Source organism: Diceros bicornis, chromosome 19 (assembly GCF_020826845.1).
Source record: "Diceros bicornis minor isolate mBicDic1 chromosome 19, mDicBic1.mat.cur, whole genome shotgun sequence".
In the NCBI taxonomy this organism is placed as follows: domain Eukaryota; kingdom Metazoa; phylum Chordata; class Mammalia; order Perissodactyla; family Rhinocerotidae; genus Diceros; species Diceros bicornis.
The window spans coordinates 41,754,004-41,779,245 of NC_080758.1; the positions used below are offsets into that span (position 1 = coordinate 41,754,004).

General features: G+C 37.1%; 2 protein-coding genes across 3 annotated transcripts in view; one reads left to right on the plus strand and one right to left on the minus strand.

Annotated features, from left to right (window-relative positions):
* Window positions 1-17,980, plus strand: part of MACROD2 (mono-ADP ribosylhydrolase 2) — a 668,091-nt gene extending 650,111 nt beyond the window's left edge. The window contains exon 5 of the mRNA XM_058563251.1: window positions 17,745-17,980. Within this exon, the coding sequence (XP_058419234.1) occupies window positions 17,745-17,902 (158 nt within the window). The 3' untranslated portion in view covers window positions 17,903-17,980. The remainder of the gene's footprint in view (window positions 1-17,744) is intronic.
* A 1,738-nt stretch (window positions 17,981-19,718) lies between these two features.
* On the minus strand, window positions 19,719-22,055 carry LOC131418688 (dynein light chain 1, cytoplasmic-like). Of its 2 annotated transcripts, none has more exons than XM_058563252.1 (2): window positions 22,045-22,055; window positions 19,719-19,974 (listed from the first exon to the last, which is right to left on the minus strand). In XM_058563252.1, the coding sequence occupies exons 1-2, from the start codon at window positions 22,053-22,055 to the stop codon at window positions 19,719-19,721; spliced, it is 267 nt and encodes an 88-aa protein (XP_058419235.1). The 2 variants fall into 2 exon arrangements, with proteins under 2 accessions (XP_058419235.1, XP_058419236.1); XM_058563253.1 differs by lacking the exon at window positions 22,045-22,055 and adding an exon at window positions 20,619-20,633 and having other exon boundaries at window positions 19,719-19,970.
* Between the last annotated feature and the right edge of the window lie 3,187 nt (window positions 22,056-25,242).

Consider the following 25,242-nt stretch of genomic DNA (forward strand, 5'->3'; position numbering starts at 1 on the left):
TGTACAAAATTTGCCAACTGTAGAGTCGTAATACCTGCAAGATGCGTTATCCTGACTCAAGACTGAGGCTAGCTCTTGACCTTTTAGATTCCCATCTAAATCAACACCAGTGCAAGAGCACCCCTGATAATAGATAAAATGATAAAGCTAATGGTAATGAGAGCACCCACAATTCAGTGAGCATCTACCATGTCCTAAGTGCCTTACACTTTTGATCCCAGCTAGTCTTCAAAACCACCCTCAAAGATAAGAATTAGTATTTTCATTTTACAAATAAGGAAACAGGCTCAAAAGGGCTAAGTAGCTCACCTAGCATCATAAATAGTGGTAGTGGGAAGAAATTTGCCCATCCTATTTGACTCTGGAACCTGCTCCTTTTTCACAAAACCTGCCCCAAGTCAGAGGGGTAACAAGTGGATACTGGCATGGCTGAGAGAAGTTACACAAGGACAGCATTAGGATTTCAACTAGATAGCAGGTTTTGCTGACTGCAGTGGAATGGAGAAGCACTGAAAAATCCTCTGATATAAGGGCAAAGAACTTTGCTAGATATTTTAATTATGATATGTAACTCTGATGCCATTTTGTTAAAGGTATGTTTCTTTATATTTCTGTCCACAATGCTCAGTGGTACCTGGCACGTGGTAGGTGCCTGGAGAGTCTTTGTTAAATAAAAAAGCGAATAAATGAGATACTAGAAGAGTAACTTATTGAATAGCATTTTACTGCTATTAGTGACCAGAATTAACAGGTTGAAGAGTTAGGGAGGAATTACCAGTTAAGATTTCAGGGGCAGCTTAATTTTTTTTTTTTTTTTTTTAACTGCAGTATGGATGAAGGGAGTGGGGGAGGTAGAAAAGTTTACAAAGAATTAGGAACAATTAAAGAAAAAAAAAAAGGACGCTAAGCCCTGACCTAATGAATTACATTTTTAAGCATTACTTTAATAAAGAAATAGACATATAAAAGTAATTATCTCCTTTTTTCTTTACGCTTTCCAATTGGTGATTTTTTTTTGCTTTATCCTTAGTTGGAAATGCCTGGTTCCCACAGATATTACGCCTGCTGATTCTATATTACTTAAATTTCATGATTTTTTTCTTTAATTATCAAGCCATTCTTACCTAATTTCAATCACACTGGAATAATTTTCATGCTCCTAAATTAGTTTATTAGATTTTTTTTTTTCCTCAAGCCATCATTCTTAGCATAATTAACTCATACATATCCATCCTTTGAATTTTATTTTCTCCCACAGCCCTTGGGCCTGGTCATCAAATTCTCCAGGGCATTTTTATCTCCTCATTCAAAAATACTTCTATTTACATTCTCTTGGATTATGAGGTATCATGCACTCCATATGATTTTGGAAGAACCGTTTTCTTCAGCCCAGTGTAATAAATGTTTTGTTTATTTTTTTCATCAGTTCCAATATTCATTTTCAACAGAAACAATCAAAATTGTCATTACACTATTTTCTAAAAGGAGATATGCCCTTTTTAAGTGTTCCTTTGAAAAACCTAGATTCCTTTTCTACAGGCCCAGAATTAAAGGAGACGATGAACATAGTCCATGAGGTGTGGTTTCATGGCTCTGCCAAGTTCTCAACTTTCTGCTCCTCTCATTGAGAGTTAGGAACCAAAAATGCACTGGTAAGATTGGGGAAGCAATCATGTCTCAAACTGTATTCACATTAATTTCTGGTTTCACAGAACTCACAATAGGGTAAACCCCAAAATAATAACTTTCTCTAGATATTTATGATGTATATAAATTCTTTATTACTTAGCAGAGAAATAGTGTAGCATAAAAATAATCAGTATTTTCTCTAAACAGATCATATTTCTAAATTAATTTTTGATAACATTCTTAGCAGGAAAGTTTACAAAGAGTTGGGGGCTTTTCATGTCCTTTGACCTTGGATTCCTGTTCAGCAGAGCAAATTGTCCTCCCCATCCCTCATTTACCTTCCATAGAGCTGAGTCATTGAAGAATATTTTTAAATAACATCTTATGTTTCCGGTCGGTGATACAGTTGCAAACTTAAGGGTATTTAAATATTTTTAAAGAGTATTTTTTTAAAGAAAAATACTCCATGCAAGGGATGCAGTTAAGTCCAAACACTGTATAATTTACATCTCTATCATTTAAATTTTGAGTCTTCTCTCTTAGTATTTCAGTTCCTAAGATTTCATATGATATACTGATACTAATTACTAGAGTGTTGTGCAGATGGCAGAGGGATAAACTATTTTCTTAGTGGGCTCTTTAAAAATCATAGCTGCGGAGGCAGGATTGCTCTTGTTTCATCCTGACAGGAATGGTGGATTTAATAGGTTCCCCAGAGCTTTTCATCACATTATAACTCTTTCTGTGATGGTCAATTTTGGGTCCATATTATGTGACCTGACTTTCAAGTTGTTTGAACTGCTGTCAGGCTGCTCAGGAATTGAGGGCGACTGGATAGTTCTATTGTCTTCCAGTTGGGAAAACAACAATCCTGCGTGAACACTCCTGACAAGGTCCAGGATTGTCAAAACTCAGTCAGATTGGTACCTGGAAACGTCTTTACCTGCTTAAAGTAATGTGGCTGGAATGCCTTATCATAGTGTAAATCTGTGTTGCTTTCCTCTACAGTGACAGCTTGTCTATGTCTTGCCATCATTCATTCCCTGAGGTTGAAGATGTTATCACATCAATGATGCTCCCTTCTCAGTTAGCTTGTATTGCTCTTCAGCACTCCTGCAGAAAGCACAATGTCTCCTAAATGTTCTCCCCAGACCCAGTGTGTGGTATTTAAATTGAGGAAGCTCAGAAATGTCTGAAAGGAACTGAAGTATTGCATCTAGCCTTGCCAATCCACTGATTAAAATTCTTGCTAAGTGTTACATTATGCCCAGCGTCCTTATTTTGGCTGTAAATTTCATTGCATATTTTTCCAGGGTGAGAAAGTTTGTACTTTTTGTTTCATAAGCCAACATAATAAGCACAGCTTTCTTCAAAACCGTTTGAGGTGTTGGATACGTGTGCTATGTTAAATATAGGGCTCCTTTGTGGAGGAAAGCATATGTGGCTTATTTTAACTTCTCCCGCAAGCATTTTAGATGGGGCAAAATGGTTCCACTGGGGAAAAAGAAAATAGACATTTTGCTGAGCTGCAGGATTATCCAAAACATGGCTTTATCCTCTCTGAAGTCTCTTTTCTATGAACTTGAAGGATAAACAAAACTTTCTTTATCAGCACAAAGAGACCCATTTACCCCTCCCCCACAATCACCACCACTTGTTCTACCATGTATTTTTGATTTTTAATGGGTAAGTATGTGAATCGAAAGGTTTCACCAAATAGACCCTTCTCTAGCAGAAAACTTTGTGAAGTTTTCTTCACATTCAGCTGCCATTCTGGGGAGAAACCCTCAGTGTCTCAGATAGGGAACAAATAGATTTAGAGGGAGTTTTCCTAGAAGAGGCCATAAAACAAGTGCTGTAGACCTGGTGACTGGGCCTGCATTGGAAAAGGGGAAGCAAATAGAAAGTTGTGCTCCATTTACTTCTGGAAATATATTTTCCTTTGGCAGCAGCCTTGTAGCCTCTGAGGGTCTGGAGGTGAGGGCCTCAACTGACATTCAAATAATATAGGCCCGGGATATGGGGACTGAATGTCCCTTGCACGTCTGATTAGTACCAGGACCCTCCTATTGGTTCCACTTGGCAAATTGCTACTTTCATTCCCAAAAGAAATAATTCTGAAATTCTTTCTTTTTTTCCTGAGTAGAAACATTCCCTGAAAAAAAAAAAAATGATCTCAACCTGTTTATTTAGAAATATTTTAGATGAGTACATTGAAATGCAACTTTAGTTACGAAAATCTCATGTGACACTGTTTATTCTGTTCTTTTATCAGTTTAGGTTAAATATTGTTTTTTTATGGTAAAATTTATTTTGATATGTGGTGCTTTTTTTTTTCTCTTTGAGAATTTTTTATTAAAATATTCATGAGAGTTCAGAATTTTTAAGGAAAAAATTTTCATCCATGCAGGCACATCTATTGAATTTTTTACTGGAAAGAAATAAGGAAATTTCATCAAAATTATAAACTACCATAAGCTTCATTGTGTAGATTTTCCTACTAAAAAAAAAAGAGTCAAGTATGAAATATGGGGAAAAAAAAGAGCCTTTTCTAAAAATTAGTCTTTAAGTCAAGTCAGCTTTTTCTTTAATCAGAAAAAAAGTCAAAAAGAAAGAATAATTTTACTGCTTGACAGAATGACCAAAATGTTTTTTGCCTCTAAGTTTTTTCTTCACATAATGTTATCCCTCAAAGCTCCTTTTGCAAATAAATAATAGGAGAAGAGAAAGTCAATGTTTGGATTGGAGCAATAAACGCCATCTTCATGTGTAGACCTTGGAGAAAAGAGCTGCTTGTTGCTTATCACCTCGCCAGACCTACAGATACACTGAGTCATTAGTCCTTTTCAAGTTCAAGCAGAGTGAGTGGCAAAGAGTTTACCAAAACAGAGATTCTCTTTTGTGTGTGTCAAGATTTAAAATTTTTGCAAATAGGTATACACAGACAGGCTTTTATCATTTTCCTTTAGATATCCAGGTGAAAGTTCAGAGAGATTTCTTTTTCTCTTCTGAAAGTTTTTAATCCTTTATCATCTCACCTAAAACCATTAGTATTTCCTGGAACAGATGGGAGCATGAACCACAAAATGACATATTTACTTCTTCGTAGAAAGAAAATGAGAAGAGATTCTATAACACGATTGAAGTTTAAATGCTGAATTCCTTGAGGAGAGATTACCTTTCTCCATAGGTCTCATTTTCTGATAAAACAAATGAAGTTGTCTCAGAGGTACCTGTTAATATTGACCTACATCATCCCTAGTTCTGAACTTGTATCCCCAGCCACTGGAAAGTTTCTGATGAAGAGGAAGTATTTAAGTTGACTCACTTATTTCTTGGAAAGAGAGCAGTGTCTCTCCCCCTGCATTTCTGCATGACCTGGTCTCTATTAAGAAGACTTCCCCAGGAACAAGGGCACAATCTATGCCTTTAACCCAGGCAAAGCCACACTGTAAAAACGGGTCTATTATGGCTGCTCTGAGAATACAGTTATTATTTCTTCTTTACTTAAAGTCAAAATTTCCATTAATGCTTAGACTCTATTAACATCAGATTTGAAGATTATTTTGAGGAATTATTCTTTCAAGGGATATAGTGTTAGGACCTGCCTCTTCACATTTCCTTGAGAAGGGTCTCTGCTTGGGAAGAGGAATGAGAATGCCCTTGAATAAGAATTGAGATGCATATATTTTCTTCCCAAGCAAACTTGCCAAATTTACAAAAAAAAATGGTGTATTACTGAGCCATTGAGACACCAGCTAATATATCCTTTTCCTGAAAAACCCTATCATCTCTGATGGCAAATTTACCCCTCATTCAGACTGTCTCTGTGGACTTTCAGAGAAATATGATCCTTACTCTCTTCTCTGGATCCTTTAGTAGAATCTACCTTCAGTAAATTCAGCCTTATTACTGATAGAAATATCCCTCCCTGGTGAGAGCTGATGTAATATAAGCCATCTTAAGATCACATGTCTGCCAGACTAGCACTTTCTAGGTTCTTCTAGCTGCCATTCCTTCTTAGTGGTATGGTCATTAATGCCCTGGCCCCTCCAGTGAACTCTTGGGAGTGTAGCCTACTATGTTTTTCCCTTTCCAATGTTTTGTCAGCTCAGAATTTCCCTGTAATTAATACTTTTGTAATGGTCCAAGGGAAATTCCTTATCCAGAATTTCAAGGAACATGTCTCAGCTAAATTAAAATGTATGCCTACAACATTTTAAAATGACATTAGGCTCCAAGTTACAGAAGTCCCATCCCCACCTCAGATAGTGGCTTACACAAGACATATGCTTATTAATAAAATATATTTTCTTTCATTGAATGAGAAGTAGTTCAAGACTAATGTAACACCTCCACAGATGCCATTAGAGAGTCAGGCACCTACCAGCTCTTCTTTCTACCATTCCAGAATGTACCTTTATGATCAAACTCACTAGATGGCTACTGAAGTCTGACCACTAGGTTTTAGTCTCATGCAGGAAGGTAGAAGAATGGGAAAGCCAAATAATAATAATAATATATCAAAAGATCTGCTGTGTGAGTTAGCCCTCTGTCATAATCTTTCTTGAAGGCCCACCCAATGGCATCTCATTCCATTTAAATTAGTCACTCATATCTTTTTCCTCTTTGAATTAGCTGCTGGCAAACACAGATTTTCAGTTGGGTGTATAGCCACACCAATCAATATAGAGATTCTGTTAGTAGGGAAAATGAGAATTGAGAGTGGGTAAGCAACCAGTTATCTATGTCATAATGACATTTTCTTTGGTCAAGGATTTTTTTTTCTTTAAAGAGAGCATGGATATGTGGAAGAAAAGGGCATAGGTTAGGTCTTAAAATAGTTTGTTTGCCATGAAGTTAACATCAACTAAGTATATCTTTATCATAATCTGAGTAGGGTTTTAATCAACTTTATTTTTTCACTCTCAAACCTAATGATGATATAGAGCTCATTGACTCATAGCTTTTCTGAGAAAAATTTGGAAGATCTATTGTAACTGTTTCTGAGAAATACTCTTATCCTCACTTGGGAATTCAAGTTCAACAAGAGAAGCAAAAATCACTTTTTTGGGGGTATATGCACAATTAGTTAGATCTTAGATTCTAGGAGATAGAAGTGTCTTGATTTTTAAAGATCAGTCCCTAAGCTTTTGGATTAGAGATGAAGAAAGCTAGGTGTGTGACCTGTAGCTGAAAATTGCTCCAGGTTCTTGAGCTAAGAAATGTGTAAATGTTTATTCTATTACATGTATCATCTTCACCTGGGATCACAGCCCAAATCGCATCGTCAAATTGACCAGCAAGATCAAGAGGTTCATAACAGAAGTTAATTTTTATGTCAGCCCAAGGCTGTTTCAAATAGCTGAATTCTTCGGATCTGTGAAGCTTCAAGATGTGGATCTCCTTGTCATTGTATTGTATTTTCTCACAGATATTTCTTCTCTTCCCTAAAGGGAACACTGATGTTATTCAGTAACTGACACACAAATCTTTCATGCAGGCTATAGGTGACCTCTAATGGAAGCAACTTTTCACCTGATTACTTTAGCTATATTGTCTTTCTTCCCCAAGAGTTTAGGACAGCTATTTAACCTTATTCCTTTGTGTCTTTGCTTGAGAATGGATTATTGCTTTGTATCTTTTCTGATGATGACGGCTATTTCAGTTAGCTCTTTCTGTGTAACAAACCACTCCCAAAGTTTAGTGGCTTGAAACAACTATTTATATAACTCATAATTCTATGAGTTCACCATAAGCTGGGCAGTTCTCATCCTTGCTGAGCTCACTCATGTGTTTGTGGTCAGCTGCCAAGAAAGTTGAGAGCTTGCTAATCTAGGATGGCCTCAGCAGGAGTAGCTTGTCTCTGTTCCACGCGGTCTCTTATCCTTCAGCAGGCTGGCGTGGACTTGTTCACATGGGAGCGGAGCAGGGTTCCAAGAGAGTGAGCAGAAGCATGAAAGGCCTCTTGAGGCATAGGACTAGAACTGGCACAGAGTCACTTATGCTTCATTCTGTTGGCTAAAGCAGGTTATCAGATCAGCCTAGATTAACGGGATGACGAAACAGATTCCATTTCTTGATGGGAGAAGCTGTGGAGTCACATTGCCAAGGGCATGGACACAGAGATGGGAATAATTTCTGCAATTTTCTATGCAGCAATTGGTGTGGTAGAAAGATCTACCACACTAAGATTCTTTGAGCACTTATGCAGGCACTGCACAAGCTAAGCACTGTACACATGTTACCTCATTCAATTCTCATAAGAACCCTACAGCGTAGGTACTAGTATTATACCCATTATATAGATGCAGAAACTCTAAGTGACAGTGACTGGCAGTTTGATTCTAGAGCACTCTTAAGCACCACATCTGTTGACTCCAAGGTTTTTTTTCTTTTTTTGGTGAGGAAGATTAGCCCTGAGCTAACATCTGTTGCCAGTCCTCCTCTTTTTGCTGAGGAAGATTGCCCCTGGGCTAATATCCGTGCCCATCTTCCTCTACTTTATGTCATTGTATTGTATTGTACAATACAATTGTACAGAGCATGGCTTGATAAGTGGTGCATAGGTATGTGCCCAGGATCCAAACCTGCAAACCCAGGGCTGCCGAAGTGGAGCAGGTGAACTTAACCATTACGCCACCAGGCTGGCCCCTTGACTCCAAGTTTTTTTAATTGTGCAGCTCTTTCATTACCAATTTTTTGAGTGTGGAAGTACATGTATGTGTGTGTTTACTTATAAATTATATATAAGTACTACTGTCAATCTACATGTTAAATGTTAGTAAACCTGAACATCGTAAATTTCAATAAAAGTTTGAATATATTCTCCCATCTTCTATATGGATGTCTTGTGGCCTTACTTTGGAGACCATGCACCAAGGATCTCTTCATGGCCAAGGCATTTCATAATTACCATCTCTGTCTTTGAGTGAAGCAGTATTTAATCAACATCCTACTTGCAACTGGAGTTCAGTTCTAGGTCCAGTTAATATTGCCAGCTTTAAATGCAAACTGGTAAGAGCAGAGACTCTTTGGATATTTGATTAGGATGAATGGGGGAAGATGAAAACATGCCTCTGATTAAATTTAAAGCGATCTTCTGATTTATAAGAGCCAGGACCCATGATTTTGTGTATCCAGTGAAAGCTCAGATTGCTCACCACAGACCCATCTACTCACTACTCTCTGGAACTTTGTTACATAAGCAAGAGGGTCTGGAGGAGTGATTCTCCAAGTTCTCAACTGGTGGTGTGCATCTATATTATTTGTGGAGATTATTATATGTGGAATCTAGAGTCCCACTGCTAGAGAGACTGATTCTATAGATTTGGAGTTGGATCTTGGAATTCACATTTTTATCAGGCTCCCCAGGTGATATTGACCACACTTTGAAAGCCGTAAACTTGAATTCCTATTGACTATTTAACAGGTGGATGGCCTTAGGCATCTATTTTTGTGTGTGTGTGAGGAAGATTGGCTCTGAGCTTACAACTGTGTGAATCTTCCTCTACTTTTTGTATATGGGACACCGCCACAGCATGGCTTGATGAGTGGTGTGTAGGTCTGCACCCAGGATCCGAACCTGTGAACTCTGGGCTGCCGAAGCGGAGCATGTGAACTTAACCACTGTGCCACCAGGCCAGCCTCTTAGTCATCTATTCTTGTTGAGTTTCTTCAGCTATAAAATGGGAAAAGTAATAAAACCCAAGACCACATTGCAAAATTGTTTGAGAATTAAATATGTGGTAATTTTGTCAAAGGGCTTTATAAAATGTAACACATAACGTGACATAGTCCCAAAAGTTCTGTTGATCTATTGAAAGACGTATTCTCCATAGTAATATATTTTATACATTGTGATTACTTTTTATTTTAGTGAAAATATGGTTCTGAGCCTTTCTGTCCTATTTGCTTGGCTCCCAAGGGAAGGGACCATGGTTTATACTTCTTTGCATTAATGGAGACAGGAGAGAGTAGGGATTAAGAACACAGATTTTAAGTTCAGGCAAACATGGACCCTGACCTCAGCTCCTACATGATCTTGCACTATTTCCTTAACTTTTACTTCTTATTTGTTAAGTAGTCATCCTAATAGATCCTACCTGTCAAAATTTTTAAAATGATTAAATGTAATAGCATAAGAACATTTATTGCATAGTTGCTGCATGCCAGGCATTATTCAAAGTATTTACCATGTAATAATTTACTAATTTACTCACAAACACCCCTAATTTTGGATAGAGATCCTATGAGGGTCCCTGTTTTACAGATGAGAAAATTAAAGCATAGGGAGCTAAAATGGTGGCACTAGGACTCAAACCTCTGCCTCTGCCTCCAGAACCATCCTCTTTCCACTCTGTAACACTGCCTCTTATAAGGTGAAAGCTTGCAAGTCACTTAGCACACCAGAAGGCACACATAAAATCTTCACAAGATGTGACATATTATTATCATTATTTGATTCCCTCACAGGTTCTTTAAGAATGCTTTGTGCAAGGTAGTTGTTTAATAAATTTATGTTGATTTGATTTGGAAAGAACTCTGTTGTATCCTCTTGGGCTTCTAAGAGATATATTCAGTGACAGAGCCTCTTATTTTTCAGGCTAATATGATTTGTATGGCTGTTTTTAGATTAAGTTACTGCCTTTTATTCACCAAAGAAGATTAAATGAATATGTGCAGATCTAAGAACTTCAAAATCCCCCTTGCTAAAAACTGTTTAGAAAATTGTCTTTGTAAGACAAAAGGAAGAGACCTCATAGGGCCAATTTCTGAAATAACTGGATTTCACTAAATGGTGCTTTTAGTGTTTTTCACAACATGTATTTAGAACTCTTTCCTGGTTTTTTTTGCTACCTCTTCACTGGTCCATGGTGTCTGATGGATTCCCGTTCAGTGCTTTGTGGCTTGCTTTTTCTTTCCTGTTTCCAAGATCAATTTGTTCCTTTGTTTATAAAATGGGAAGCTTTACCTGAGGAATGCTAGAAAGACAGGTTGGAATCCATGGGGTAAAATAAATCTTAGATCAGAAAAATTGATGTGGTTTCGTATCCCATCTCTTTCGCCTTTATTTTAGCTATTTAAATAGTGGGATAAGACTGTCCTATGAAAACATTCTCAAACTCTAAACCCCAAGGTAATATTGACAAAAGTGAAAAACAATTTCTCCAAGCACAACAGAAACCTATCTTTCTACCCCACCCTCAGACAGTCTAATTCTCTAGGCTATAGTGTAAGGAAACCTAAATAAGATGGCCTAATTAACAGGCTGAAGTCTTCTGAATTTAGCCTCTGTTAGATAACTGGAAGAAATATGCCAGGAATCAAAGGCCCGTGCCTTAGTTAACCATCTGCCTACAGGCATTTTGTCCTCGCTGTCAGGATGGTAAATGACAGGTGTGTTAGTACGGCAGAAAGCCTGCTCTTTGGAAGAAGCTACAGCCAGACTTCCCTTAGCCCTGATGAAGAGCAGCCCTATGAGTGACCTCAGTGTTCACTCCATTACTAGCTGACCAAGGCACAGGCAGTTTCTAGGCAGTCCTCGGCCTTTATCTTCTGTTAATAAGGTTTCAATCACAAAGTAGGAGGAACAAATATTTGAATGAATAGGACAGGCTAGCTTTGGTGTTCACTTAGTCCTCAAGTCTAGCATGATTAAGGACTCTGAGGCATACCTAACGGAACGAATTTGGCCAAGATAATATATTCATTCTCGTAGTAAAAACTGAATATTTTGCATAGAAGTTTAAAAAATAGCAGTAACCAAGCTGAATGAAAATTACCATTACAGTATTTACAACAGAAGTAAATGTATTAGTCAAGGCAAATTGCTGTCACAAACATCCCAAAATCTCAGAGGCTTTACATAATAAAGGTTTATCTATCTCTTGATTCACCATCCAGTATGGGAAGTAAAGGTTGAGTGGACTTCTGTTCCACACAGTCATTTAGGGATTCAGGCACCTTCCATTTAGTGCTTTACTGTCTCCTGGGGCATTGGAGTCTTGCACTGGATCCTCTGCATCCAGCCTGCAGACAATGAAAGATCATGTGGAGGATTTGAAAGATGATTGTGTGCAGGATTTTTAGGGATTGGACATAGAGGTAGTTACATCATTTGTACTTATACTCCTTTAAACAGAACTCAGTCTCATGACTCCACATAACTACAAGGGAGACTGAGAAGTGCTGTCTAGCAAATGCCCAGGAAGAAAAATAACTGGGCTTTGGAGAACATATTTATTTATGGAGCTTAGTTGTCTTTCTTTTTTCCTATAGTATATATTTCTTTGGTAGGATAAGAGGCATAGATAGTCCTGTTGCTCTCTGGAAAATTGTTTTCAACTTTCCTTTCTCTTTTAGACTTTTGATCATGGCTTTTTTTTTTTTTTTTTAATTGTAATTAAAGTTAGACCTTTTGGATCAGACTGAATATATTCTGTGTTAGCCTGAGTGTTGATGCTTGGTCCTCCATCCCCTCCCACCCTGGAGAGATGGCAAAAGTACTCCTGTGTTGAATCGCATTTCTTGCCACTCTTCAGCTTGCTGCCTTTTTAGCCTGACCATCAGGGAAACTAAAGGAGCAGGTTTTCTAGCAGCCTGCACCAGACCTGAGAGAAGTGTGTGGCTTTTCAGATTCTGTGAATTGTTAACACTTCTAATATGGAAGCTCATTACTAGATTTGTGACTTCAACCTTGTGGCTGTGAATTCAACTTTAGTTTTTAATATCTGATTGTTTGGCTTTAAAGTAGCCTGACCTCTTCCTCAGTATTATTTTTAAAAAAACCAAAAAATGAAAAAGAAAGCAATGCTACTTTTCCTCACAAATTTAATTGCATAATTGTTTTTAAAATTTAACCGTATTAAGTTAATTTAACTGTATTAATTAACTTTAATTCAGCTGTATTAAGCACCTACAAAAAGTCAGTTATTAAGATAGCTGGGGAAATACAAAAGAATAAGCCACCTGCTGTGCCCTCAAGGAGCTGATAGACAAAGGGAGGAGACAGACTTTTCAGCATATAAACATTCTGCTGTCTTTATGTAATAACTATAAAACAAGTTTTAAGTATGAAAATAAGAGTACAAACCAGAATATTAAGGGAACATAGAGAGACATTATTTTGTTCCGTAAAGGTTGTGCGTTTTTTAGAGGGGAAAACATTTGAATTTGAAATGAAGTTGAAAAATGAGAAAGACCTTGGTAGGCAGAAAAGAAAAGGGTAGCTAGATATCCTGGGTAGAGAGTACTTTGCAAAGAAGTCATGGCGTGTTTAGCGAAAGGTGAGGATTTATGTGTGGCTAGATCAGAAGATGTGAGGAGAAAGACTGGGATGATGTGAAGGTGGGAGGGCAAGCTGGAACCACATTTGTGAAAGGTCTGAAAGACCATAATTTGGAGTTAAGAGTTTTATAATGTAAGATATAGGGATTAGCAAACATTACTTTGGTAGGGAAGTAATAAAATCAGATTTGCATTTTAGGAATATAAATCCAGCAAAAGAATTGGTAACAGATTAGAGAATTTTAAACTCTCATATTGAGTTTGTGCATATAGAGATATCCTTTTTTTCTTTCATAGACATAATAATACTTTTAAGCACAGAATTGGTATAACAGATATTACTATTGCCTTTTTCTCTCACACACTTTTTCAACAGGCCACAAATATAGCTCTGAAATAATATGAAATCATGTTTTAACCAATCAAAAATGTGTATACTTCCAGCTTCTGATAATGACAGAATAGCTTGTACCAGACTAGCCTTCCCACCAATAGTAATTATAAATTCTTGACAAAATATAAAAGCAATAGCAGAAAGCGTTTATTGGCACTAGAGAGCAACTAAAAGCAGACTGAAACTAAAGATTCAACCTTTGAAAGAAGGAAACCACTTTGTGTGAGATCTACATTTAAATGGCTTGATCCCTGAGGGCCCTTTCTACCCCAAATGGAGGTGGCTGATAGGGCTCAAATAGAAAGCAATAGTTTTATTGGCTTTAGGAATCAGAAGACTGAATTCAGCCTTGTCAGAAGGACTAGGAATTGAGATGAGGATCCTAGAAGGGAGAGAGTCACAGAGCGGGGAGCCACATGAGAATGTATGACCTAGATCATGCAAAAAATCAGTCAATATAAACAGATTCTTAGCTGACCTATATATTGGAACTGGCTGACAGGGACTTTAAAATCACCGTGTGAAATCTGTAAAGGCATTTACATGAAAAGATGGGTATAATGGGTGAGGGTATGGAAAATTTCAGGAATGATATGAAAACTATAAGAAAAAGAACCAAATGCAAATTTCAAGAACTGAAAAAATAGAACTATCTGAAATTAAAAAAAAAATTGGTTGGAACTAATAGCAGATTTAACACAACTCAGTAATAAAGAGACAATAACAATTTGCGAAAGACATGAACAGACACTCTCAAAAAGAATATATGTAAATAGCCAACAAGCACTTGGCAAGATATTTATCATTAATCATCAGGAAAATGCAAATTGAAATCGCAATGAGATACCCTTTGTATCTACTAGAATTGCTGAAATTGAAAAGACTGACAACACCAAAGTATTGCCAAAACTTGAACTCTCATACATTGCTGGGAGTATATGTAAAGTGATGTAATTACTTGGGAAAACTGTATGTTGGTTCTTTATAAAATAAAACCCAGCAATTTTACTCATAGGTATTTGTCTAATGGAAATGAAAATATATAGCCACAAAAGGACTTGTAAAAGTATGAAGATTTATTCATAATAGCTAAAAACCGTAAATACTCCCATGTCTATTTACAGATGAATGGATAAAGAAATTATGGTATATTCAACAACGGAACATTACCCAGGAATAAAAAGTACTGATACATGCAACAACACAGATGAATTTCAAAAATATGCTGAGTGAAAGAAGCTGTTACCCTCCGAAATCTCTTATATGAAGTTTAAACTTATGTAAAATGCAAAACTTAGCTGTGGTGATTGAAATCAGAACATGAGCTCTCTCTGGGTGAGGAGACGGGAAATTGGATGGAAAGGGCACAAGAGAACTTTTTGGGTTGATGGAAACATTTGTATGTTTATTGACATCATGTTACAAGAGTGTGTACATTTGTTAAAACTCATCAAAGCTACACTTAAAATCCGTACATTTGATTGTATGTACATTATAACTCATAAGTAGAGTTGATGAAAATTAAACATGTATGTAATATAGTGATTCAACATGCCACATGCAGGAATTGCGGAAAGACGTCTTAATTCAAGTCCTGAAGGCAGTGAACTAAATTATAATGGTTGCGAGCATAGTTGCTACATCAGACAAATCTGGGGTTTTGAATCGTGTTGCCAATATTTTGTGAATGTAGGCAACTTACTAACCTCTTCTAATCACCTATAGCATGGAAATGATAAAATCAATAACTACCTTATAAGGTTGTCCTTAGTATAGTGCCTGGCACATGGATACACTCAGTACCTCTAAGCTGCAGTCATTATTATTAAATAGCTCTTCAGCTACACTTTCACTGCCTTATTGCTGTCATGAATGCTGGTGTAACCATGAAGATTTTGAGAATTAGTTATCTACAAACTGCATTAAGCTGTAATCTAAATAATGCAGAATATATATGACAGCATATGATTAAGTACACTAGCAAATCCTATTTTACTTATCCATTTCAAACTAAATAACTATCTCTTTGCCAAGAAAAAATGTTTACTTTAAAGTACTTTTCTTGAAGCTCTTGTAAAAAAATTTGAACATAGAAAAATTAGAACCTAATTTTTTCCCTAGTAGTCTCACCCTCTGTTTCCCATCCCATAATCAATTTTTATACTTTGGTGTATATCTTTCCAGTACATATATGTGTATATGTATACATATGTATACGTGTATAAGCATGTATGTATAACTTTGTAAACAAAATTATGACTATACTATATATACTCTTCTAAACCTGGCATTTCACTTAGAAATCTTTTCATGTTTAGGACTCCATTTACATAGAGAGTTGGTACATTCGTTTTAACAGCTGCATAATAGTCCATTGCATTGACGGACTTTTATTTATTTAACCAGCTCTCTATTTATCTGAGTAGTTCCAAGTTTTCACTGTTATAAACAACTTTGACATCCTTTATGTACTTATATCTTTTGTACTTGTGTTAATTATTTTATAGAATAAATTCACAAAAGTAAAATTGCTATGTGAAAGAGTTCAAACAAAATTTAGTAACCTTTTTTTTAAGAGAAAAATTGTATGGGTGAGTGTGTTTGTGAAATAAAGAGTGAAAGAATAAGCATCAGAATGTTGAACAGTTCTCCGGGTGGAAGAGTAAATAATGATTTTCATATTCTTCTTGCTTCTCTATTTTTTTCATTTTTAAATAAGAAAAATTATTTTAAAATAACACTTTCAAATTTACACAAAATTTCTACTTAAGGAGTTTAAGATCACCACCATCAATGGGGCACATAACACTGTACTAAAGACTATGCTGGTGCCTCTCATGCACTATATTATTCAAATTCCATGCACAACCATGTGAGGTAGTGCCATTATTGACACTGATTTCTAAGGGAACTGGGGCTTGAGTATCATATGTGTGGTAAAGGTACAGTCTGGATTTCAATCTAGGTTTTCTGAAATACTGTAGTCTAGAGTAGTCTGGAGTGAATTCGTTTTGTTGTGAAGGTCTTTGAGGACCAGGTTCATTCTCAAACTTTACAGATAAGCAAATGGTGATGTAGTAAAGCCCGGATAAGCTTGCTTCCCTCAGAGACTTGTTCAGCCATAAGTGATGCCTCCATGCCAGTCAGTGGTAGCAGAAGCCACTTGGTCATCAGACAAGTTATATGCCCCTCACTGACAATCTCCAACTCCCGATATCCAACTTCCTCTCAAAATAATAATAATAGCAATAGTAAAAAGCAATGATCAATTACATGGTATTGTGGACTGTGGAGGGGGGGAGGTCTTCAGGCCGCTAATATACTGGTCTGTTTTTACATCCCAGATTGCTGTTACTCTCTCTTTCTGTCTCTTTACCCTTTATTTTGCAATCTTGCATTTCCTTTCTGTCCAAGGGGCCCATTCAATAAGAACTAAGAACTCAAGTTCTCAATTTCCTAATTTATGTGCATATGATCTTTTAGCTCTCCACCTGTGCACTCACCCCCAATCCAGTCATATAAAGTTTTAATTTACAGTGGCATCAGATTTGTGTTTTTAAAATGTGGATCTCACTGTGAAGGCCAGATGTGAAGCGGGGAGACCAGGATGAGAGTCCTGAGAACTGCTGGGACCTGAGGTTGGTAAAGGACAGAGAGCCTGCTCATTTAGCAGAGCTAGAGCAGCAGCAGCAGTTCTGTTTTAATCCCTGTCAAGTGAGGGAGGGGTAGTCTTATAGGTGTTTATTAATATCTAAGCTACCCTTCCCATCATCTAGCGTCCTAGCAGATACTCTGTAGAAACACAATTGTATTTGTGTCATGCTGTTGCCAGGAGAAGGAACTTAGAGGTCTGGCTCTTATTTTGATAGCTTTACTTCTACTCGCAGTTTTGAGGTGAGTACAAATGTTCCAGAGTGCCTTTCTCATTTTCTTCTCAACCTTTTTGTCTTCTATAACCTGTGGTGTGTTGGAGGCAACGCTTACCAGCTCGGGAGATAGAATTGTTAGCATTTCTTCCCAACCCTGTGTTTAGTGACATCAAGTTGATAGTTTGAAATCAGACATGGTGGGGATATTTACACAGTTGAAATTGGAAAATGATACAAAGAGAGTGCTCCCCCACCCCATGAGAACATTTATCAGCACACTACTTCTGTAACCCCTCTGCTTCTGCTCACCACACAAACCAAACACACACACACACATCCAGCGGGAGAATGAGAAAGAGAGAGAGAGAGAGATTGAAAGAGAGAAAGATTGAAAGAGAGATAGAAACACAGTGTTTGAGTGATTGGACACCATGGATTTTCTTCTATGGGACTATGGTGATTTCCAAGAGGGATAAATTGAGTTGCTTTTCTCTTCCTATCTCAAGTTTTGCGTTTATTTTCAAAAGGCCAATTATGGGCTAACTTTTTTCTCTCTCCCCTAGTGGATGGCTGTATTCACAGAGCAGCTGGCCCCTGTTTGCTAGCTGAATGTCGTAACCTGAATGGCTGTGATACTGGACATGCAAAAATCACATGTGGCTATGACCTGCCTGCAAAATGTGAGTACAGCTCTTTTGAACACTGTTTCAAAATTGGATGAGCACTCTTGTCTTGTTTTATTCCTCAAGTGCGTAAATGGAAAAGGAGATGGTAGTAGTGATACTTAATTAAATGTACTTATAAGATTTCTATGTGGTAATAAAATGTGTCTTCCAAATATGTCTCCAAATATATATGTATGATGTTTAACTATACGTGATTTTTGTTCAGGTCTTTGACAGAGTGTCTCTGAAACAGAGAAATAAAAATATGAGCAAAATATACATTATAATATTTAAGTGCTACAGAGTGACAGCTTCTGGAAATGATGCCAATTTCTTATTCCGTGTTCGGGTTTCTTGATTGTGGATGTGTTTAGAGTAAAGGAGTTCAAAGTGATGTATTGTGTTTTCAGCTGCCATGTAAAGGCTGATTGGCAATTACAGCCAAGGCATCTGTCACACTTTGCTTTTAGGAAAAGCCAGTGGAATGTGGTTGTCAGTGTGAGAATGTATTTGCTCTTTAAATGTGGAATGGTCAAAATTTCCATTATATTTGAATAGAGAGAAGTATTGCATTTGATTGACCTTGTTGCTTAGTTGTTTAGCCAACTGGGTGGGGTGGTGTGAAATAAAAATACTAAGCGAGAAGCTGGTTAAAGGCACAGATTTTTTAGCATATAATCTTCAGGGCCTGGGGGGTGAAGGTAGAGGGTTAAGGTGTGCATTCATCTGGAAATTGGGAAACCAATTATTGCTCATTCCATTCACCTGCTTCTTATGATACTGCCTGGGTCTGTGAATACATTTTACGTAAAAGTGAAGCTGGTTTTGTTTTTGTTTTAACAGTAGAGAAAATGTGACTAAAAAAATTATAGCAGTCTGTGGATACTCTTTGGGCTCTGTATAGACAGGTTGTGTAAGAATGAATTTCTCACATATATGTGTTAATGGAGAGATAGTGTGTTATCTTTTAAAGATTAAAGTATGTTTAAATTTGAGGACATTTAGTAAGTAGTCATGTATTAAAATGGTATTTTTCTTTATAAATATGATAATACTGTATTCTATATTCCTCACAGTGGGTTGCTAGTGAAAGTATATCAGCTACATACTATTTAATTTTTCATTTAATTACTTCATTTTTCTTTCTTCGTTGGTGTTTTACCTTGTTTGAAAGAGTCAAATCATGTGCCAAATGGCCTCTCACTCCTACTTGGAATATACATTTATGTTAAATAAAGTTCTTTGTATACAGTGGTGTTTAGAGCAGTCCTCCCTCTGACTCAGAATGCCTGAATATTAAAGATGATTTTCCTTTCCAAGATTATATGGCTTTATGTTTACAAATATTGGTCATTCTGTATTTTTTTTTTTTCAGATTAGGAATAAGATTTAATCTAAAAGTGTCTCTGCTGTGCATTTCTCAACATGCAGGATAGGTGAGAATTAAAGACTCAAGGCTATTGAATAGGCTAGTCCATTATATCCCACAGAACCATCAAGGACTCATCCCCACTAACCTGGTCAAAATCAAATGGTAGGCCATCTTCAACCCTAGATTATTTGAATAAATCGTAACTAACACACTTCCCCAACAGATTTATTTTTTTTGAAAGGCATGGATTTTGAGGAGAAAAAACATGGGCAGAGAGATATGGAACAGAAAATAAATACAAATGTAATCTGTTTTGCTGACTGTTTTATAACCACAACAAATAGTACAGAGAATGCCTTGTACAAAACAACACAATAAAGGTTCAAAGATTGAAGTGTTCTCTTAGGCAAGGCTGAAGATTTCAGTCTCTGGTATTTGGAATTTAGGCTGCAGTCCTTGTTTTTGAATGGATCACTGGGTGGGTGGCACAGTGCATGCTTTTAACCATATTGGAAAAAAAGAATGGCCACTTGGCCCAGGTAGAAGTAGATTAAGTGTTTGGTTTCATGTGTCATGTAACTACCAAAGTTTGTCCCCATGATGCAGTGCCAGGTGGGGTTGTACTTCTTGTCAAACTCCTTCTTAGTATGGGCCACAATGTCCTTCTCTATGTTATATTTCAACGCCTGAGTAGCATACTCCACTGAGTCCTGTTGTATCTCCTCTGACATATCAGCATTTTTGATCAGAGCCTTTCTGCCTTTCCATTGCACATGGTTACCATGGAGCAGGGGCTGGCCTACTGTAACAGTCTCCTGGAGGAGGGGCTGGCAAGGCTTAGACCCACCAGGGGGCAGCCACTGCTACCAAAGCCATGGTGCATTTCATCATTCTTCCTTTTTAATACCATACTACCTTTGTGATATAGCTAATGGATACCACTGTAAGAACAAGCAGATTATTGGTTGTTTTCAGACTTGTGTCTGTCCTTAAACCAAGGAATAATGCCTAGTCTCCCACTGACTCATTACTTTCTATCTCATGTATTAAAACACAAATGAAAAATTCTTCAACTCTGAGATTTCTGAAGACAGATAATCTCAGAATCACTAACTAGGACCAAATAAAATGGTGGCTCTAACAGATGGATTGACACCATGGTAATTTTGTTTAATGTGCTTTTTCCTGTTTGACATCCCTCTTTATATGTTATTCAGCTTCCTTTGAATGTCATTCAGCTTAGTTCAGGCTCATTGAAGACTTGTACAATACCAGACACTGAGGTACAAAAGATCAATAATACCAATACCTGTGCTTGAGAAATTCCATGACTCAGTCATATCTTTGAGCTAAGGTGTGGCTTTCCTGGGCATCCCATGGCAAGTGAGTCTTTGTGGGACAAAGACTCCAGACATGGAAAGTCAATCCACAGGACTTGGTACAGAGTCTGTGTGAGCTGAGATACTGAGAGCCTGACACACATTCAAGTCACTGAGTGTAGCCCACAGGGCACAGCTAGTAAAAAATCATCCAACAGAATAGAAATACCAGACTAGAATGGCGGTGCCACCTCATGAAATTCACAAACATGGACTATTTGTGAATAGGTGTTGGTATTTCTCTATATTTAGAAAGATTAATGATTTATTTTAAAAAAATAAAGCAAAGCAATACAAAATGAGTAATAAGAGCTTATATTGGTTTGCCACTGTATAGTATTTGACACTACTTTCACAAGCCATTATATTTTAAAAACATTGTATGTGCGTATTTTTCCCTTTCCCTATCCCTGAGAGATGTTTTTCTTTCTCATCAGTTTGGTTCATCCATTTCAGAGTCATTAACAATCCACAGATGTGCTTTTGTAGAGAGAGAATGAAAAAAGAGCTCATTACCTACTGTTTGGGTCATTTTCCCTCTCCATATTTAATAATTCCATGACAATTTGACAGCGAAGACTAGTTCCTATCTATCCTCTATGACAGCGGGTTTATCATTATTGGGGTACCAAAGTCAGTCATCCAGCCACCAGTGATAGCTTCATGCATCAGCAATTTGTTTGGAAAATGCTATTGTTGGGGTTACAGACAAACTTGGTAATTTTGGACTGATCTTTGCTTCTTTTATGCTTGCTAAATTAATCTACTCATAAATGCTTGTATTTGAATTGATTATACTTGTAGTCTGTATTCTGTGACTCATCATGATTGGTGGAAAGATAAGCCTCAGATATTTAGTTTATTCTTACTGCTTGGATGTTTTGAATGATTTCTTTTCAAATAGAGTATCCAATCATTTTTTTCAAAAGTAATCTTAAGAGTAGAAAGAATATGGCCAATATTTAATTGAAGGCTATTACTAAGGAAATGACTTAGGAAGTGGACTAAGGACTGTTTATATAATTGGAGCTTTTGGGGCCTTCTCTTTTACAATATTAGATATTTTTTGGATTTATAATAGATTTTGGAATCCTATAGATTTTTAGAAGCTTGTCAATGTGTGGGACATTTCTATTCACGTTATCATCATTCTACGAGAGGATCAGATTCATGTGGGAGAGGTTTATCCAACTCAGTCACAGTTCTAGTGTTAATATCTAGCAGAGTGTCTCGTAAATATGTGCTGAACTAATATAAATGAATGAATGATCAAATGAATGAATAGTTTCAGACCTTTTCACCTGGAAAATAGCTTTTTAACTGTTGCTTCTGCTTATAATTCTTTACCTCCTGCAATCCATTCTGCCCAGTGCTGGTAGATTAATATTCCTAAATCCAGAGTCCTTATAATTGTCTACAAGTCTCTAGATGATTTGACCCTCCTTACCTCTCTGACATCATCTCCTTCTATCCTCTCCCTTGCTGACACAGGCTGCTTTGCTGATCTTTAGTGCCTCTGCATTAGCATTCCCTCTGCCTGGAATTCTGCTAGATACCTAGCTTTTTGCTCCTTCGCCTACTTCAAACCCTTACTCCAATGTAACCTCAAGTGTCACCCTAACTAACGTATTTAGAATTACTTCTCTGCTTTATTTATAATTGCTTATCTGTAGCATTTAACCTTCAAATACACTGTATCATTTACTTATTTATTTTGTTTATTGTCTGTCTTCCCCTACCAAAATGAGGGCAGGGATTTTTTTTTTTTTTTTTGCATTATTTGCATTTATTATTGTATCCATCCAGCTTAGAAAAATGTTTGACACATAACAGGAATTCAAAAATTATTTGTCGAATGAATGAATAAAATCTAACTCTACTCCTCTCAAAATCCCTCAATGGGTTTTTCCTTAAACACAGACTTGTTAACCTGATTATCTTTGGCCTTCCATGATTTACTGCCATATCTCGAACTACTTACAGCCTTTTATGTGATCTGAATTGCTCACAGTGGTATGTCTGTGCATGGTGTTTGTGGTTGGGCCTGTGTAGAAAGCTCTTTCTTTGCTCCTTTCCACCTGTCTTCCAGACTTGGCTCAAATATCACTTCTGCCATAAAACAATTCTTCCCTTATCCACTTAGCTAAAAGTGCCTTCTTTTCCTTCAAATCCAGAATATCTCATGTTACACGTGGAGGGCACTTTTCACATGCTACTTTTTATTGTTATATATGCAAACTTTCCTTTCTAGCTTTCTAGCATTCCCTTGTATATAATGGGTAATAGAGAAATATCTATCAAATGAACTAATTGTTAAAGGACAGACTGGTTGATAATTGGTGGTGGGTGGGATGTAGAAGAAAATTCATGCTAATATTCCTAAGAAATGATGAAATTAGTGTCATTTATCTATTGTGTTTTTTAAATCATATTTTACAATACAACTAATTCCAAAGTCTCTTGTCTAAGAAATTTACTCTTAATGGAGCTTCTCCTAACGGTGAACAAATAAAAGTCAAGAAACCATATCAACTTTGTTGAATGATTTTCAGCATAGCTCACGTCTGTTCTATTCTTGAGAATGCTCCACTTTTAGGATTTAAGGCTGAATAATCATCAAAGATAAATGAAAAAAAAATTAAATCCGTGTATATAAAATGATGGAATTTGTTTCTTTTATCTCTTCTATTTAATCTTTGGAAGACATCAAAGGGTAATATTAGCATCCCAGTCACAGTTTTTCATTATTCATTTGAAAGGAGACTATAGGGCGAGAGACCATAGCATAATATGTTTGAATATTATAGAGTGGTATGAATCAGAATCCTTATTCTATTCCCAAGTGCAATAATAATCAAATGATAGTAGCTTAAAAGGTACTATTGATAATAATTAGTACTTCTCTTTTGCCCTTCATCAGGAAATCATAGTACTTTGAAACTTTAGCTCATCAGTGCTTTTTGAAATTTCTGTGAGAAAGTGACATGACAAGTAATGATATTTTCTTCCAACACAAAGATAAATTCAGGTACAGAGAGGTTAAATTTGTTGCTCCCAATAACAAACTAAATCCATATTAGGGGCATGGCAGTGACCAAATATCGCTGAGCTGGGGAGAGAGTCTATGGCAGTTGTCGGCCAGGCCTGCTGCCTGTTTTTGTAAATACAATTTTATTAGAACACAGCCATGCCCATTTGTTTAGATAGGCCTATGGCTTATTTCATGCAACAGAGTTGAGTAGTTGTAATAGGGATTGTATGGCCACAAAGCCTGAAACAGGTACTATCTGGCCCTTTACAGAAAAAGTTTGCCAACTGCTGCTGAATGGAAATCCCTACTCTTTATAAAGTAGGAAACTGAGATCTAGAGAGGTTAAATATTTCTTGAATTTCTGACTTACTCAGATCACTATTGACAAACATGAGACTGAAATACCTGCCGTCTCTTTCTTGGGACAGTCCTTGCTTCTGCTGCCTCAATAGAACATCACCTTGGGAGGATGATCTGAAGCCTTTTAAATCTTTTAAATTATAAGGCCACCTTGAAGAAAAACGCCTGAAAAAAATGGTCATTTTTCTCAATAGGGCTAGAACTGGAAAGTGAATAAGTCGTCTCGGAAGGCAGAGTTAATTCAAACCACCAGAGTATTAGGCCATAGATCTTTATTCCTTGCTTCCTCCAGTGGTGTCAGCTAATGTGCTGAGAGGGAGCCTGTAGTCCCGAGGAAATTCAGTTTCTAGAGTTGCTAACTTATAAGATAGTTCTGAGTTAGTCCTCTGCAAAGCATGACCTGATTTCAGCCATTGTGGGCTCTACCAGCAGGTGTCTGATTGTGAAGGCAGTGGAGTGGGCATGCTGCTAAGAGTATGACTCTGTGAGTCTTTGATGGAGACCTGAGGGCTCTCATGAGCCCCTTCCATAATTAAATGACTTATATTACATAAAGGGAAAAATGGCTTTTGAAGAACATAAAATCATCCTCCTTCCTGAAGAGAGAGATGGGATTGTTTCTCCTAAAATCAACTCTGATTGGCTCATTTTCCTTAAGTGCTTTAGGAATTTAATTTCTCTTTGAATTTATTTCTTCATAATTACCACCCCTTTCATTTATTTTAAGCAGTTTTGTACATTTTATCTCTTTAGTGATCCTAATGATGAATGTGGAAGTAACAGGGGCAGGAAGATTGTAAAACCCAGAGTAGAGGTTCTCAAAATGTTCTCCCTGGAGGAGAAGCAGCAGCACCACTTGGGAATTTGTTAGAGATGTAAATTCTCATGCCCCACCCCAGACCTGCTGAATCAGAAACTCCGTAGTTTAACAAGCTCCCCGGGTGACTCTGATGTACAGTCAAGTGTGAGGACCATCCACCTGGACAGTGGTGGAAACCTGAGAAGAACCCTTGCCTTTTGATTCCTTGCCCGGCACCCCTTTTGCTACACAACACAGGCATGCTTTTGGGTCACAGCTTAGAGCTTTCTTCGAAGATAACTCTGATATGCTCTTCCTTTCCTCTGTGGCATTTTCACAGTTAGTGATATCTGTATTTATTTGTTTCCTTGTTTATTGCCTGTCTTCTCAAACAGAATAACAGTTTAGGGAGAGCAGAAGTCATATCAATCTCATTCATCCCTGGTATTCATAGC